The 17,633-nt window shown below is 48.8% G+C and overlaps 1 protein-coding gene across 14 annotated transcripts in view; it reads right to left on the reverse strand.

Moving 5' to 3' along the window:
• The window catches only part of NAV2 (neuron navigator 2), a 763,895-nt gene that overhangs the window by 267,527 nt on the left and 478,735 nt on the right, over positions 1-17,633 (reverse strand). For all 14 annotated transcript variants that reach the window (XM_051824899.3, XM_002708951.6, XM_089310702.1 and 11 more), the window contains one exon: positions 9,702-9,754. In XM_051824899.3, the coding sequence (XP_051680859.2) occupies positions 9,702-9,754 (53 nt within the window). The remainder of the gene's footprint in view (positions 1-9,701; positions 9,755-17,633) is intronic.

Consider the following 17,633-nt stretch of genomic DNA (forward strand, 5'->3'; position numbering starts at 1 on the left):
CTCATTCAGGCCAGCTCCCCCCAGTGCATCTACCAAGTGCTTCAGAAGGGCTGTGGAGGGGGCGAGTGTGGTGGTGAGGGCAGGCGCAGTCAACGCATGGGACAGCTGATTGCAGACCTGACCAGAGTGCCTGGAATCCAGTTCCACCTCCACTCCCCACCCAGCTTCCAGGGAGGCAGCTGACAATGCATTCCTGCCACCTACATGGGAGACCTGGATGGAGTTCCCGGCTCCTGGCCCTGTCCTGGCTGTTCTTGACATCTGGGGCATGAACTAGAGGACAGAAGATATGTGTGTGTGTGTGTGCGTGCACACACAAAAGTGCGTGTCTCTTTCTCTGTCACTGTTTTTCAAATGAATCAATAAATAAAACTTATTTTTTTTTAATAGATGATTTTTTTTAAGTGATGATGAAATCAGATCAGACCTATTGTCATGTTTAATCCCAGTGAGAGTCAAGTTGGGAGTAATAAAACTTATTTTTAAAAGGGCCACAAAGGGGTTGGCACTGTGGCGGAGCAAGTAAAGCCGCCACCTGCAGTGCCAGCTCCCATATGGGTGCCAGTTCGAGTCCTGGCTGCTCCACTTCTGATCCAGCTCTCTGTCATGGCCTGGGAAAGCAATAGAAGATGGCCCAGGTCCTTGGGCCCAGGTCCTTGCACCCATGTGGGAGACCTGGTAGAAGCTCCTGACTCCTGGCTTTGGATCGGCGCAGCTCTGGCCATTGTGGCCAACTGGGTAGTGAACCAACAGATGGAAGACCTCTCTCTCTCTTTGCCTCTCCTCTGTGTAACTCTGACTTTCAAACAAATAAATAAATCTTGTTTAAAAAAAAGGTGATAAAAATAAGAATTAAAAGATGAATTTATTCTGGTACAAAAAAATTCTGGAATCTCTGCACAGCTTTTTAATGATATGCATTTTCTATAAAATTTTTGAAGACTCCCTCGATGCACGGTTTTCAAAATTTTTTGCACCAAACTTATCCTTTTTAAAAAAAAATTGTGAAAGAGAGCAAGAGAACTGCCATTTGCTTGTGGCTAGAGCTGGAGCCAGGTCTCCCACAAGGCTGGGAGAAACTCATTTATTTGAGCCATCATCACCACCTTCATATTTTGCACTGGCTGGAAGTTGAGTCAGGAGCTGGAACCAGGAATTAAACACAGGCTCTCAACATGGGACATGGGCATTTTAACCACGAAATTAAACACCCACTCAAAAACCTTATCTTTTAATTCCATGTCCATGAACTTTTTGAAGTCCCCGTGTACCCACCCCACATCTACTAAACACCTACTATATGCCAGTGATCTAAATGACAGGTGCTCGCAACACTCAGGTGACAACAAGGTTATCTCCTTCCTGAAGACAAGTAAACAGAGACAACCACGAGGATGTGTTACACTAAAGCAAAGGACAGCACACTTGGGGACACAAAATCAGGGGCACTTAATTATGCCAACTCCTCGAGCAAAAAATAAGCCTGAATGTTAGAGGTCGCACTGAGCAGGAAGGGTAAGCAGAAGGCCACTGCTGGCAGACTGGACAGCACGCTTCACGGTACAATGGTATGAGTGTCCACAAGCCTCCTGCTGCACCAGGGGCTGTCCACTATGACTGGGGTGCACAGTCCGAGTGGCTGCAGGGCAGGAGGGTGGGAACTACATCTTGAAAGGTTTTCTATTCTGTGCTCCAGAGCATGGAGTGGAAAAGGAGCTGGTGAGCAGTAAACCAGGGCTGTCGCTGAACAGGAGGAAGACATGGAGGTTGCTGCCCTCTTTGAAAGAGAATGATAGGGGCTGGCACTGTGGCACAGTAGGTAAAGCCACTGCCTATCGTGCCGGCATCTCATAAAGGTGACAGTTCGAGTCCTGGCTGCTCCACTTCCAATCCAGCTCTCTGCTATGGCCTGGGAAACCAGCACAGGATGGCCCATGTCCTTAGGCCGCTGCACCCCTGTGGGAGACCCGGAAGAAGCTCTTGGCTCCTGGCTTCAGATCGGCACAGCTCCGGCTGTTGTGGCCATGTGGGAAGTGAACCAATGGATGGAAGGCTTCTCTCTGCCTCTCTTTCTCTCTCTGCCTCTCTGTAATTCTGCCTTTCAAATAAATAAATAAGAAAAAAAGAGAGAAAGAGAGAGAGAAAGAGAGAAAGAAAAAGAGAGAGAGAAAAAGAAAAAGAGAGAAAAAGAGAGAGAAAGAGAGAAAGAGAGAGAGAAAGAAAGAGAGAAAGAGAGGAAGGAAGGAAGGAAGGAAGGAAGAAAGGAAGGAAGGAAGGAAGGAAGGAAGGAAGGAAGGAAGGAAGGAAGGAAGGAAGGAAGGAAGGAAGACAGCCAAAACAAACATTATGATAGGGGGTGGGCTGACCTGGGTGGGAAGCATCGGGGGGCTTCCTGCTGCTCTCGGCCACTTTGCTTTAAAGTCTAAGTGGCCCGTGACTTTCTCTTCACTCCTTCTAGGTGCTGTTACACGGATGTGCTCTTAGGGCTAGGTAAAAATAGGCCCATGGCTCAGGGAAGAGGCAAGTCAGCTGCCCAAGGATTCAGACCCCACCCAGGCGTGTGGTCGGCTCTCTGGCAGCTGCAGGGAGGGCTCCGGGTCACGGGGCCTGGAAACCTGATGCCGTCACAGACGGCCTTCTCCTGGCCCGGGAGGCTCTGTGGAGAATGTGGCCGGAGGAACCTGGCGCCACCGCTCCTGGATCCAGGCCATGTACACGGGCCGCCTTCACTGGGGCCACCTGCCCTTGTTGCAGCTCCTGAGCCCCAATCACCAGGTCAACTCAGGCCCTTTGCAGAAATAGTCCCTCCCCCACTGGCTACCTCTCAGCTAAACCTCACTGCTCCAGCAGTACCCACAGATGCAAAATAAGGAAAAGGATTGGCAAGGGGAGGGAGGGGGCCATTTTTATTATACTCCTTCTTGGACACAGTGGCAAGCACGATTGCCTCTGAAACTAGAATTTGGGGGTTGAGCCTCAACTCTGCTTCCTCCTAGGTGAATAATCTGGGGCCAAAAATCACCTTTTAAATCCTCTGCTCCAGTGCACAAAATATAGACAGCGAATGCATCTACAGCACAGGGCTATTTGAAGAGGAACTGTCCTTGTTAGCTAGGCTCTTAGCACAGCCTGGAACATGGCGAGCGCTCAGTGAACACAGTCCTCACCCAGAAACCCCGCCCCGGAGCTTGGAGGTGCTGTTCATTTCCCTGTTTCCTAGGAGATGAAATGAAGCTAGGCCTAGTGCATCATCCAGGGCCACAGTGCCAGGATGGGATGGAGCCAAGACTCACTGACCACACTGCTCTGTGACATCAGATGGTGGGGGACGGGAGCCTTTAAGCTCAATACTCTCATTCAGAGAGAGGTAGGTACACAAATACATTCAAGTCCCCTTATCCCAAAGACGGGGCTGGCCATGTCCCACACGTGTCTGTTGCTTTAAAACTGTACAAGTACCTTGAAAAATCATCATCAAATGAGCCAACGTCTGTCTGCCCATTGTTACCATGCACCCAAAAGTGGTAAGCACTTCACACAGATTATCTCACGGAAGCCCTCAACAATCCCCATGAGGCACGGGCGGGCACATCCTCGCTACCCACACTGGTCCCAGAGAGCCTCGGGGACACGCCTTGGGTCACAGGCGGGCGGCCTCGCAGCCTCCAATCCACCTACGTCTCATCCCAGAGAAGCGCCAGAGAAAGGAGCACTACAGCCAGAGCAGAGATGGGGTCGGGGTCAGCACTGCGATCTTCGTTCCCATGCACCATCACGCTGCGTCTCCCCGGGAGCTGGCCCTGTGCTGGGCCGCCCACTCCTCGTTACAGCAGCAACTCAGCTCTTAGCACTTCCACGCATGGGTTCCACGTCTGATTTTACTTGTGGGGGGAGGCCTTGGGGCACACCAGGTTAAGCCATCATTTGCAAAGCCGGCATCCCATATAAGAGTGACAGCTGAGTCCTGGTTGTACTGCTTCCTATCCAGCTTCTTGCTAATGCCACTCGGAGGGTGGCAAAGGATGCCCCAAGTGCTTGGGCCCCTGCCACCCACGTGGGGGGACCCGGATGGAGTTCCAGGTTCCTGGCTTCAGTCTAGCCCAGACCTGGCCATTGTAGTCATTTGGGGAGTGAATCAGTCAGTAGATGGAAGATTGTGTGTGTTTGTGTGTGTGCGCGTGCGTGCACAAGCACACGTGTGCACCTGTATGTGTATGTATCCTTCTCTCACTGCTGCTCTGTCCTTCAAATAAATAAATCTTTAAAAAAAAATGAGAAGAGATTTTATTTGGGGAAAAGGGAAGGGTTCTGCTGATGCAATAGGAGTCTGAAAGTAACTGCCCTCCTGTTCCCTGTGTGCAGCCTCCTGCTGTCCTGGGAGCGTGGGCACTGCTGCTTTCCCTTGGGCCCCTGAGGGGACAGGATGAGGGGCAGAGCTGGGCCCTGAGCAGCAGAGGCACTGAACATGGGAGTGGGGTGAGTGGCGGCGGGGAGGGCGGGGACACAGGAGTCAGACTCTGGGGTCCATGATCCACTCAGGGTGTGCAAAATCCTTGGGTTTGTGCAATTTGGAGAGGAGAAAGCTGGTATCTTTTTCCCGGATTTTCAAAGGGTTCCACATCACCCCAACACAAAGCAGTCAGATGAATCATCATTATCTTTGTAGGATGTTGCCATTTATGGAGCCCTGGTCTCACACCAGGAGGACAGGGACAATAAGAGCACCTGCCTGGGAGGATGGCCCGAGAGGAGACCGGTAAGGCACTTAGAGCACCACCTGGCACAGGGCAAACACTCCACGGCTGTAGTTTTATTTGATCATCTTAATTACCACTGCCAAACACTACGGTCTTCACTACCTCATTGGCCCTATGCCTGGGAAGGCAGCGGAAGACAGACAGCCCAAGTGCTTGGACTTGGACATCCATGTGGGAGACCAGGATGGAGTTCCTGACTCCTGCCTTCAGCCTCACCCAGACCCGATTGTTGTGGGCATGTGGGGAGTAAATCAGAGGATGGAAAGTGTGTCTGTCTGTCTATCTCTGTTGCCCTGCCTTTTAAATAAATCAATCTTCACCTTCTTAGTCCTCATGCATACATAGTGTATGAGCTATGCATTATCAATCCCACTTTATAGTACAGGGTATCCCAGGTTTCAGAGTGTCAATTAGCTCAGATCTGCAGAAGAGCAGGGAAGGGACCCAGACCTGACCAGGCTGGTTGTGGATCTAGACAAGAGGTGCTAAGGGAAGAAGGCAGAGAGAAGTCCCCTGGGAGCCCAGGAAGATGCCTGGGGGAGAGCAGGCCTAGGGCTTTTTGCTGAAAGGGCAAGCAGGTCTCCACAACTTTGCGCCTCCCTGAGTCAACAACAGAAAGCCAAGGCTCTTAAAATAACAATGATTAAAGAAGAAATCCACCCCCTGCCACTGGCTATTCCCAGGCTCCAAAGTGAGCCAATGCCTTGGAGGAGGAGGAGGAGGAGGAGGAGGCTGTCTTAGCACAGTGAGTTCAGGCAGCCAGGCAGCAGCTCCCCCAACACATGCTGGCCAAGCTCCAAGCAGTGCTTCCCTTCCAAACGCACAGAGAACTCTGCTGAGTGCACCACTTGAAAGCCAGAAAGATGCCCCTGGGTTGCCATGGCAATGTGAAACAGACAAAACATTTTGAACCAGCTCTGACGCACACATGAACTTATTTAAGGGCCAAGTGCACGCAGGCGGTGGGGGAGAGGGGACGGGGCGGGGCGTGTTTCTAGAGCTCCATCTCCAAGGATTTGGCCCCCAAAGCATCTAGGTCAGACTGAGATGAGGCAAAGCACTTGCTAAAAGCAAACCAAGGAAGGGGCGCTGCAGCCCAGCCTCTCTGACTTTTAGTGACAGTCACTGGAGGTCTCATCTTAGGAGAGCTGAAGGCTACAGGTGCTGGCAGACAGGCAGCAGGGCCTGAGTGCTGGGGACAGCACTCCACGACCTGGCAGCCTGCTTTCTCATGTGAGAGGTCAGGAGCAGAACACAGCCTGCAACAGAGCTGTGTGTGCAGAGGGCAAATGGGCTCGTGAGTATGACGGAGCCTGTGAACCGCAAGGCACGGTGCAGGTGCTTGTCCCCAGTGACATGACACACATTAACATCTCCTTGATCCTATGGTTGAGCTTCCACCTCCAGGAGCTGATGGCCTTGGGGTTCACCACGCAGAAAATGTGGCTCTGGGGTCTGCTGCGGGTTGCGCCCCAGATGCAGCAATCTGGGGGACAGCGAAGAATGCAGAGGCTTGTTCCACATCTGAAAAGGCCTCGTGCCTGTGACGTCTGTTGTGCCCCAGGCTCTTCCATGCCCACCACTCACCCTGGCACAAGAAGGCAGAGCTGAGAGGCCATGGGCGCCTCACCAGACACCACTCGTGGGAGTTTGTTGATCGACAACCCAATGCTCGCAAAACCTTCCTGTGCAGGATCCCTAATATCCTCTCCAGAAATAGGTCTTAAGCCTGCTGTCCCTGCTTCCAATCCTCTTCCACACCTCATTCGCGGAAGTTACCCTGGAACCTCCCTTTGCCTCGGGGGAGAAATGGGCTTCCCATTGGTGCCTTCAACAGACCGTCAGTGGCAGCAGCTGCAGTGCTGTATTGTTCTCACCACTCTCAGGCCTCTGGCTCTCGCCCACTCATTCTGAGTTCCCGGAGGGCAGAGCTCACAGCTGGTTCACCTGCGTCCTCACCTGGCCTGGCTCAGTGCCTGGCAGCAGTCGGGACCATGTGACTGACAGGCTGACAGTCTGCTATGCCACGCCCATCACGTCCACACACCACCACCCTTGCAGTTCCCTAGCCTCTGTTTCTCAAGGGTCTGCTGTCACTTCCCTGTCTTCCAGGAAGAGAGCAGGACTTGGAGTAGAACCTGGGTGCAGGGGTTAAGGGCAAAGAAGGGAGTTCCTGGACAGGCTGGTGGGCCAGGACTGAAGAGTGGAGGAAGAGCTGCCCTCTTCAGTGTCTGCTCCTTCAACAAAACACAGGAGCCTGTCACGGGTTAGCTGATGACACACATTGGCCTCTTGAAAACTGAACTACTACCCATTCCATGCCTACTCTGTGGTTAAAGGCCCTTGAAGATGTGCTGGGCAGTGACCACATTAAGTCCAGGCTGGCTGGGTTACTCTCCCCATAGGATGCACCCCCAAGTTCTTGTCTCATTGTGCGCCATCTTCCTTCAGTCAAACTGGGGCTCTCCATACACTTCCCTCAACAACAACAAATGTTTATCATTGGCCACCCTAAACAAAGCTGAATCAGGAGGTGAGTCACCCAGGAACTGGGGTCCATGCACTATGCTATTTCCAAATTACCCGTCCCGTGAGTAGAAGTGCTTTCTCGCCATATATGTGGGTGTGTACGGACACACGGGTATCCTAGGAGCCAGAACAATGCCCAGGTCTGTCTGTAAGAACTGCCCATGTGACCTGGCAAGCTCTGTGTGTGGATGTGTCACCAGCGGGGAAGGGACAAAGGCTCTGTTGTCCTATCACCATCTCTCTCATTTCCCGCCGAGTGCAGGGACTGTGGCGGAGATGCTCCCGTTCCCCTGGCTCACATCCTGTCTGCTAGGTTCACAAGACTGTGTCTGCTGCCCCACCCCTGAGCTGGAACTCATTATCACAGACAATCGTAAGATTTCTACCCTGTGGTCTAAAAAAACCTCAATCCATCAAAGGAAAAAAAAAAAAAAACACTTAGCAAAGCTGGAAGAGTTATGGAAAACCACAAAATTGCATTGGTGCAACAACAGTATTGATAAATTATGGCCGACACCATGGCTCACTTGGCTAATCCTCCACCTGTGGCGCCAGCACCCCGGGTTCTAGTCCCGGTCGGGGCACCGGGTACTAGTCCCAGTTGCTCCTCTTCCAGTCCAACTCTCTGCTGTGGCCTGGGAGGGCAGTGGAGGATGGCCCAAGTGCTTGGGCCCCTGCACCCGCATGGGAGACCAGGAGGAAGCACCCAGCTCCTGGCTTCGGATCAGCGCAGCGCCGGCCGTGGTGGCCATTAGGGGAATGAACCAATGGAAGGAAGACCTTTCTCTCTGTCTCTCTCTCACTGTCTATAACTCTCTCTGTGTGTGTCTCTCTCACTGTCTAACTCTGCCTGGAAAAAAAATTTAAAAAAAACCAAAAAGATAAATTACACATTTGCGTATAGAATTAAGTTTGCACAGAAGCCTGTGAGGTGATACTGTTTCATGAGCTTGAAAGTGGACTTTAACAACAAGCAAAACCTCCAATCAAAGGTGCAGAAAATACCAATGAGCCAGATAACATTAAGGTCTACGACTTCTAGGTTCCAGTTCTACCTCTGCGTTCTGTTGGGCTGGCACAAACACATTGAAATCTGTCCTGGAGGGAAGCAGTGCATCGCTTTCATGTGAAGATATGTCTGCATGTATAAAATGCTTGCACTAAAATTAAGTCTTCAATCGTCCATATTTTCTCAATTATTAATACACCAGACAGCTGCAGTAGCTCTAGCAAAAATAGCAGCCACACTTTTCCAAAAGTCAAGGCAGCCATGAGATGTCTGCCTGGGGACTTTCCTGAGTAGGAACAGGACAGTCTCTGGGTGGGACAAAAAGAACGCGAGCCTCCAGGGGAGCAACAAAGCAGAGAAACTGGTTTCAGTACGGAAACTGGAAAATGACACCCCCCCCCAACACACACACACACATGCACACACGCACACACGAACACCAGCCTCTCTGAAATAGAATCGTTTCTGTGCATGAAAAAAGTGGACTAAAAAGCCTGCCTTTCTGCCCAACTTAGGAGGATAACAAACAATTCAGAACATTAAACAGTAACCCAAGGAATGCCAATCACTTTGGCGTATTCTGAAATGCAACCTATCAAATTGTGCTGACCTACATGGGGTGGGGCAAGGTTAAACAAATCGTGCCTTTTTTAGACTCCTGGAACTAAATAAATGCCTAGCCAAAAAAAAAAAAAAAAAAAACTGTAAGTTACCAACTTTACATTTTAAACAGATTTTTGCATCCCCTTATGAGGGTCAGATCATACATATTCTTCATGTAAATATTCATACCTGAGAAGCGTTTTTGCAGCGCAAAACTAAGTAATCAGAGATTTGCAATTCAATGTTTTCTGACCTCAACAATGATCTTGAATCTTAACTCAAAATTACGCAGCAGGACATGAAATGAGAACAGAACAGATTTTGAAGGATAAGCTTTTGGGGTTTGCTAAGGCTGCTGAGCCAGTTCTCAAATGCTCTGCCGCCATCAAGGATGGGTGGAGAATGGTTCGGAGTGAACGTACCCTCCATATTGCCTGCCACAGTTCTGACTTCGCATCTCTCTCACCGTTACATCCTGATGAGTAAGGTACCAGTGCCTCATCTGCCCTACAAGTGCACGTCCTACACATGTGCACGTTTCCCACAGGGCTGCATATACAGTGCCTAAGACCAAGGACGGTACTTCATTTTGGCTGTCTCACAAGACGTGAAAATCAGCCATTTTTCAATAAATGCCAACACATGTCAGAGAAGCACAGCACGGCTACTTGGAAAAGGCTGTTCGTTTATTAATAAAATCTCCCTGGGGGAAAGCGTCTGGTGTGGAATGTTTCGGGATGGGCAATGTTATTCAGAGGCAGAGCTTGCTAACACAACACAAACAGCACCCAGGTACCACTTACCATTTGCGATCTGTTCTTCGGACAGCCATTGATGTCTTCAATCTTTTCATTTGCTGAGGAAGGAAACACAAGTCAGAGACTTAAATAAGCACCAGAGAGACACTTTCCATAGTGATGTTCTGGACACTCGAGGCTGAGCGAGTCCTAAGGCCCGGGCTGGGGTTTGTCCAATCAACGCAGGCATGTGAAATACTGAGACGCATCTAGCAAGCTTCAGGACTTACTCATCAAGCCGCCAGCCCCCAGGGACAGCTGGGGCAAGGTCGTCATCATTCAAACCACAGACAACTGCATGGGCGACAGTTCTGGAGTGATGGGGCACGGACTGGGAAAGAGAGTGAGCCGTGAGTGTGCTCTGAGCGCTTCGAATGGCAAGGACCCCCAAATCCTCCCTACAAAAGATGCAATTGCTCAGAGCACACCAGCCCAGCCCCAGCTCAGCTCCTAGGGACAAGGCCATGAAGGAAAGCATCTCATCTCATCCTTAGCCAGATGGCCTAGCACTGCTTTTGTTGGTCCTGGTTCTATTCCCCAAGTGGTGGCAGGCCAATGTGGGAAATGAGCAAGTGAGACTCCATGCAGCAAGTCTACGGCCACACATACGCTTGAGGCCATGAAAGAACCCAGCTACTTGGAGAAGTGATAGAGAAAGGTTGTGCTGAATTCACTAGAAATCAAGAGCTACTAAGAAGGAGCCACGGCCCAGCTGCTCGAGGTGAGCATGACTCGTCCTAAGCATGGATGAAAGCACACAGCCTGGAATAATCTACGAAGGAGTTGAGAGTGCAGCAGCACAAGGCAGTAAGCATTGTCGCCGGAGCACTGGCTGTGGGGGCAAAGTGTGTCAGTTTGAATCTCAGCTCCAAGGACCCTCAGCTGTGTGATCTTAGCTGGGTCCCTCCACCTCTCTGAGCCAGCTTTCTCATCCATAAAATGGAGCTAATACTACCCACTTCATAAGAGGAGAAGTAAGAATGATACACAGGATACCAACAAAAAGCCTGGCACAATGCCTAGCACACAGTAGACACTCCTTAGAATTAACATGGACCCATTAGTATAGACTCTTACCATTTACGTAAAATAAGTACAATAAAAGTTTTATCTTTGTTGTCTCTGAGTTAAGGACAGAAACTCAAGTCTCCATAGCAAAGAACTAGGAATTTACCTCCTCCGCCCCAGTCCCCTGGCCCCACATAAGCCTGGCCCCCAGAGATGGATGTGGCATGCTCAGGGCCTCTGTTCCCCCAGCATCCTGCATCTGCCTCTATTACGTGAGTCATCATCTAATATACAATCATCCTTTCCTTGTGTCCCTCAACTATACCGTGATGGCCTGGTAGACACACGGTATATTGTTCACATTTGCATCCTTAGATCTCAGTAACTGCTTGCAAAACCGAACTTTTTTTAAAAAAAGATTTATTGATTTGAAAGGCAGAGTGACAGAGAAAGAGAAGGAGAGAAGAAGCAGGTAGGGGGAGACAGAGGGAGAGAGAACATTCCACCCACCGTTTGTTCCCCCGATGTCTGCAAAGGCCAAGGCTAGGTGAAGCCAAAGGCAGGAGCCAGGAGCTCCATCCTGGTCTCCCACATGGCAGGCAGGAACCTAAGCACCTGGGCCATCATCTGCTACCTTCTCAGGCACATCAGCAGGAAACTGATCAGAAGCAAAACAGGGGCCGGCAACGTGGTACAGTGGTTAAAACCACCGCCTGCAGTGCTGGCATCCCATATGGGCCAGTTCAAGTCCCAGTTGCTCCACTTCCAATCCAGCTCTCTGCTGTGGCCTGGGAAAGCAGTAGAAGATGACTCAAGTCCTTGGGCCCCTGCATCCATGTGGGAGACCCAGAAGAAGCTCCTGGCTTTGGATTGGTACAGCTCCAGCTGTTGCAGCCATCTGGGGGAGTGAACCAGCAGACAGAAGATCTCTCTCTCTCTCTCTCTGTCTCTCTCTCTCTGCCTCTGCCTCTCTGTAACTCTGCCTTTCAAATAAATAAATAAATATTTTTTAAAAAGCAGCAAAACAGCCAGGACTTGAACACGAGATGAAGTTTCTCAAGCAGCAGCCTACTGTGCCACAAAACTGAATTTTTAAAAATTTCACATCAGATTTCAACAAAACAATGCCTAACACTTCCATAAAAATGCATTAAAAACTGTCTGAAAAGGGTAACAGAATCAAAGTGTCCCAAGTCTCCAAAATCATAGAGCACTTGAACCTAAATATAGCTCAGCATGATCACCAATGGGGCTTATTGTTTTTAGCTTAAGAGAGAGGTGACAAACAAGAAAGCAAGTGAGGGGCAGGAGACTAAAAATCTAATCACCATGAGACAGCCTGGATAGTCTACGTGCAGCCTAATCTATAACTTCCTTAGGACTCAGCAAAAGTGATTGATGTTGAAGTTCATGACCCATCTGAGGAAATTCCAACCTCTGCAGACTCTGTCTAGCTGTCTTAACTCTGCATGACCTAGGGACACTAGGATAAGAATCTTAGAAAGCTTTGCTCCCAAAGCAGGTGCCATGAAAGGCACGTCTAAGATACCCAATAAATGGGCTGACTCCTGGATATCTGCTCCTCATTTCAGCTAAATATACAGTTAGGCAGAACATGCTACCAGCATATACTACAACCCCAGAGCTTAGCACAGGAGCCTCTCAAATAGTGGTTGATCAGAACTACGGGGTATTGTGAACACTTCAATGAATCAAGGTTTTACTGCCTGTTCGCGGAGACAGCTGTCCTTTCATCTGTAAATACAGACATTCATACTAAAGGCGGGAGTGGGGGAGGATGCTAGACAAACAGCAGCGCTTCATACATAGAAATCGTGGCAGGCAAACACCATGACCTTGGATTATAATACTCATCACTGGTAAAAACAAATATATGGCTTTTGAGAGTCAAGGCCAATCAAGGTATTTTCCAATTGGATATTCATGATGGTCAAAGTCATAAATCATTAGCTTCTGATCAATACCCAGTTCAGCATTAGGTCATTAGTACTCATTACAGTGAAGGATGGTAACTATAACCCTAAGAAGTCACTCGGGATATTTTAAAGATTCTCTGTATACCATCTGTATCAATGAAACCAAAAGCCCTGGTCTAGCAGCTCCTCTAATTCTTGTTCACGATCTGTCACCTAAACCCAGAGAGGAGCTTTGAATTCAAATATCACAGCTCCTTTGGGCCTAATGCTGCTATTTGACAGCAATCAAAATAAACCTATGGGGTGGAGTCTATGTGTGAGCACTCAAAAGAGTACTTGGCAAGAGATCAATTTAAACAACTAATCCAAACTCCAAATAGGTGCTTAATAAAAATGCAAAACCAGTCTTTGGCCTTCAAGTCCCCAGTTTCATTCCATCTAGATACTGTTAGATTCCCAAGAATTTCTATGGCTGTCATAAATAGTTAAGGCACCCCTAGCAGCTCTGATTCTGTTGGAAAGAAGGAATAGTATGGTCTTCAGAATCACACTGATTGATTCATTCATTCATTCAGGGTAGGGGGGGTCCTTGGACGGAGCCCAAAAGCTGATAATCAAAACTGCAAAGGCATCTGTCCCTAAAGTCCTCATCTGAGATTTGAACTGGCACTAATTGACTTAGCCTAGCATGTGCAAAACATTCTTGCCCTAGCAGTGCAATGACATGCACACAAGGTGATGAGCACCAACGTATTCATTAATTAAGTGACTTTTCAAAAGACCTCCCCAGAAGGAATCAGGGAATTTTAACATCCTGGGCATCTATGCCCTTGCCAGCCCTGGCCATTGGCTGCCCTGCCAAATGGGAGGAGGGGGAGAGAAACTGGTCACCCAGAAAGACAAATGACTTACCCAAGGTCACACAACAGCAGGCCATGCATAGACAGAAGGCGGATTCCTACATGTTGTCTGAATTTCCTGTGCTTAAAGGATGCCCAAATGGTGACAGAAAATAAGCTGTTTCCAAGGCTAACTCTTTCCCCTTCTCTCTTCAGTCCCTCTTCTCTCCAATCCTCTTGTTCATCCTGTTTCCATCCCTCTCTTCTCTGTCCTCCTCCAACTCTCCCACTCTCTCCAACCCTGCTGGAATGCTTCCTGAGTGACAGTGCTGTGAGCAGAGGGAGGGAGGCCTCTCTCTCTCTCTCTCTGTTTATCCTGGCCTTGTAAACCTTTCTAATAACTCATGGAGATGGCATGGTGATGGGCTGGCAGGCAACTGCCGAGTTTGGGCAACTCACAATGCAAGAAGATAATCACACTAATAAGAGGCTGCACCAGGCACTCAGGCCTTACCCGCTGAAGGAAGGGCACACAAAGGCAGAAGGCAAAGATGGGAGTGCTGATGTGATGTGTGGATGTGTGGGAGAAGCAGAGGATGCACAAAGCTTCAAAGTCACACACCTAAGGTCCCTTCCCAGCGGGCCTTTGTCCTTAGCTAAAGCACAGCATGCCGCCCATTCGCCAGTCTGGCCACAGTCCCCTCCCCCAAGGAATGCCTCCCCTGACTGCTTCACCTTGCAAAAATACCGCTTTGGTTTGAGATCTTGGCCTATATGTGAATTCCTCAAGGAAGCTTTTCTTGATGCTTTCCACAGCCCCTGGTCCTTCACCCTTCTGCACTGTGCTCCTCCCAGGCCAGAAAGGGACGATCAGACTGACAGCCGGTTTTGATGGGACTTCATCCACTTTTTATTTTGAAATAACTTCAAACTTCCAGAAATCACAGGAACCCTCCAGGGGATGCCCATCTAACTTCGACCATTCTCATCATCTTGCTTTTCTGTCCTGAAACTTCAGAGCAAGGTACGCAGACTCTACCCTTTGACCATCACACTTACTGAGTGCTTCTAAAGGACAAGGGTGTTGTCTTCCATGGTACAATCAGCACAATTCAGAAAATTGAACATTGATCCAATTCCAATATTCCAATTTTGTGGATTAATACAAAAATGTCATCCTAAGCATTTCACTGCACTGCATAGGATGCAGTCCGGGATCCCACACTGCATTCACATCTCTTTAGTCTTCTTTATTTGCAGCTGTCTCAAAAACTGACATTTTGGGGACAGAATATTTTTTTCTCTGCTTTTTTTCTAGAATGTGCTACAATTTGTGTTTGTCTGAGACTCCCCATGATTAGTTTCAGGCTTTTTTCACCCCAGATTGGAACACGTCAGTGGTGCTCTGTTCTCCCCCAGAGTGGCACCTCAGGATGAACATGCTATCTGTCCGTCTCTCGCCAGAGACGTGATTTTGATTACCTGGTGTCAGGATGCAGACTGGAGACCTCCTTTAAGGGTTGCTACACCTCCCCTTGGAACTGGAAAGCAACGGTGGAGAGAAATGCAAACATCCCACCTCTGCTCAAGCTTCTTCCTCTGAATTTCAGCCTCCACTGAAGATTTCTGCCTTAATCCTCATCATGATGGATGGTTGCAACTCCCTCTATATTCACCATCATCTGTGTTCTCCTGTGTAGCTAGCCCCGTCTTCTCTACTGAAGCATCTATTTCTTGCTAATCAACTTCTTGCCAGGATGAATTGCAGATTTCCATTTTCTTCAGGGGTTGCAATCCAGATCACCCTCAGTTTATTTCGGTGCTCTTACTGTTCTAGATTACATTGCTCTTTGGAGTCCTGGAGGGCAGAACTGGTACTTATGGGGATTCTGACTCAATGGAAGAGCAGCTGTTAGGTCTAGATGCTTGTACCTTCCCCAAATTCATGAAGGACTCCTAACTTCAGTATGATGGCATTTGGTGGTGGGGCTTGTCAAAGGTGACCAAATACAGAAGGAAGCCTTTGTGAATGAGATTGGCCCTTTAGAGATCACTTGTCCCTTCTGCCAGGGGAGGGCACAGTGAGAAAACAGCCACTGGGGCTGGTGCCTTGGTGTCACGGGTAAAGCTTCCCTACCCACGACACCAACATCCCATATGGGCGCTGGTTCACGTCCCTGCTGCTCCACTTCTGATTCAGGTCCCTGATATGGCCTGGGAAAAGCAGCGGAAGATGGACCAAGTACTTGGGTCCCTGCACCAAGTGGGTAACCCAGAAGCAGCTCCTGGCTTCTGCCTGGCCCAGCCCCAGCCATTGCAGCCATTTGGGTAGTGAACCAGTGGATGGAAAATCTCTCTGTCTCTCTCTCTCTCTCTCTCTCTCTCTCTCTGTGTAACTCTGACTTTCAAATAAATAATTCTTTTAAAAAAAGAAAAGAGCTCTCTATGAACAAGGAAACAGATCCTCACTAGACAGTCAGTCTGCTGGCACCTTGATCTTGGACTTCCCAGCCTCTTGAACTATAAGAGATCAATTTCAATTGTTTATAAGCCACTTACTCTATGCTGTTTCACTACAGCATAACAGATGCAGACAGAGCTTTGAAGAATTCCAACTCTCCATCATTAGGATGAGATCTGGGGAGCTGTCCACCACAGGAAGTCATTAATAAAGGCCGCTCACTGCTTCTGATGGAAGTTCATGCACCAGGTTAAGGCTTTTAAAGGTCCTTTCTAATCCTGAAAATTGTGGGTTCCAGAAAGGGGAAAGCATAGAGGGTGCTGAAAACTGAGGACCCAGGTCCCTTCTTGGACACAACAGGGTGGAGATTCACTCATCCCTACTCCTCCTAACATCACTGCATGCCAGGCACCCTGCCAAATGCCATGAACTCAGAAAGGAAAACAACTTGGACCAGGTCTAGAGAAGACCCAGGCTTAAGATGGCAGCCAGCACAACGATGGCAGAGGGTCCCCCCAGCTCTGCCCAGGGGTCTAAGAGAGGAAAGTATGAGTAGGCGCTCACCAGTGTCTTTCTTTGGAAAGCCCAAGTGCTACCACTAGAATTCCATCCAGCACAGATGGACAGGGCAGTTATTCAGGGAAATTTGTGTGGACATACAGGCAGATATACAGACATGCAAACAAACTGATAAGAATTCTACTACTATAATTTTAATGATTCGTGACTACTTTAAAATTGACTTTCTATGAGTGAAGTTGAACATATGTTTATTTGATTATTGTGTATAGCCCTGGCCTGTTTTCCTATTAGACTATGATATTTTTACTTTTTATTTGTTTAACTCTATACAGCCAATTAGCCTTTTAGGATAATGTGAGTTAAAAATATGTTATCTCAAATGAAAAATTAAGATACAGACATACATATATCTGTAAATACATACATACGAGTATGTGTATATTCAATGCTTGAACATATCCAACACATATACAAGTATGTCTCCTTACATCTTCTTTTCAAGGGTCTATGTATGGGGGAAGGCAGGGATTTCTGAAGTAAACAATAGTCAAATAATCAATAGTTCAGCACCCCAGTCAGAAAATGCTGCCCCTCCTCCCTCACCAGCAGAGTTACATTTGCAGGATGTGCGAAGGTTAGGGGCTCTGAACTGGCTGAAAGAAGTCACCTAGGAGACTTTTGGTCTCTGTTCTGCACATCTAGAGCAGAGACTGAGAGTCCTGGCATGCCACAGACAGGGGTCACATGCTGATGTCTGGTCTCACTCCCGGGGTGCTGGTCTGCGGGATTCTCTCCTCGGTGCTGAGGGGAAGCCACTTGGTGGCCCACGGTGTGCCCTGCATTGCTGGAAGTAACTTGAGCCTGTTTGGGTCCTGTGTGGGGAGGCTGACCTCAGTCACGGAGATGCAGGGAAGCATCTTCCTGGGCAGGGATGCTAAGTGTGCTGGCTGACACTTGGAGCGCTGTGGTTAGTAAACTCACAACACACATGCTACCAGGCATATTCTGAGCCCAGGGCAGACATGACTAATCCACCATGGCATACTCTGATATTGACAGCAAGATCCCATCACCTTTCTGTGTGTGCCTCACCAGGCAGTTTCTATTAAATGCTATCCAGGAACACATCGTAGTCTGAGAACATATGTCATGACTGACACTTACCACTTTA

This window comes from Oryctolagus cuniculus, chromosome 1 (genome assembly GCF_051225735.1).
Source record: "Oryctolagus cuniculus isolate XC-2025 breed Fujian yellow rabbit chromosome 1, ASM5122573v1, whole genome shotgun sequence".
Taxonomy (NCBI): Eukaryota; Metazoa; Chordata; class Mammalia; order Lagomorpha; family Leporidae; genus Oryctolagus; species Oryctolagus cuniculus.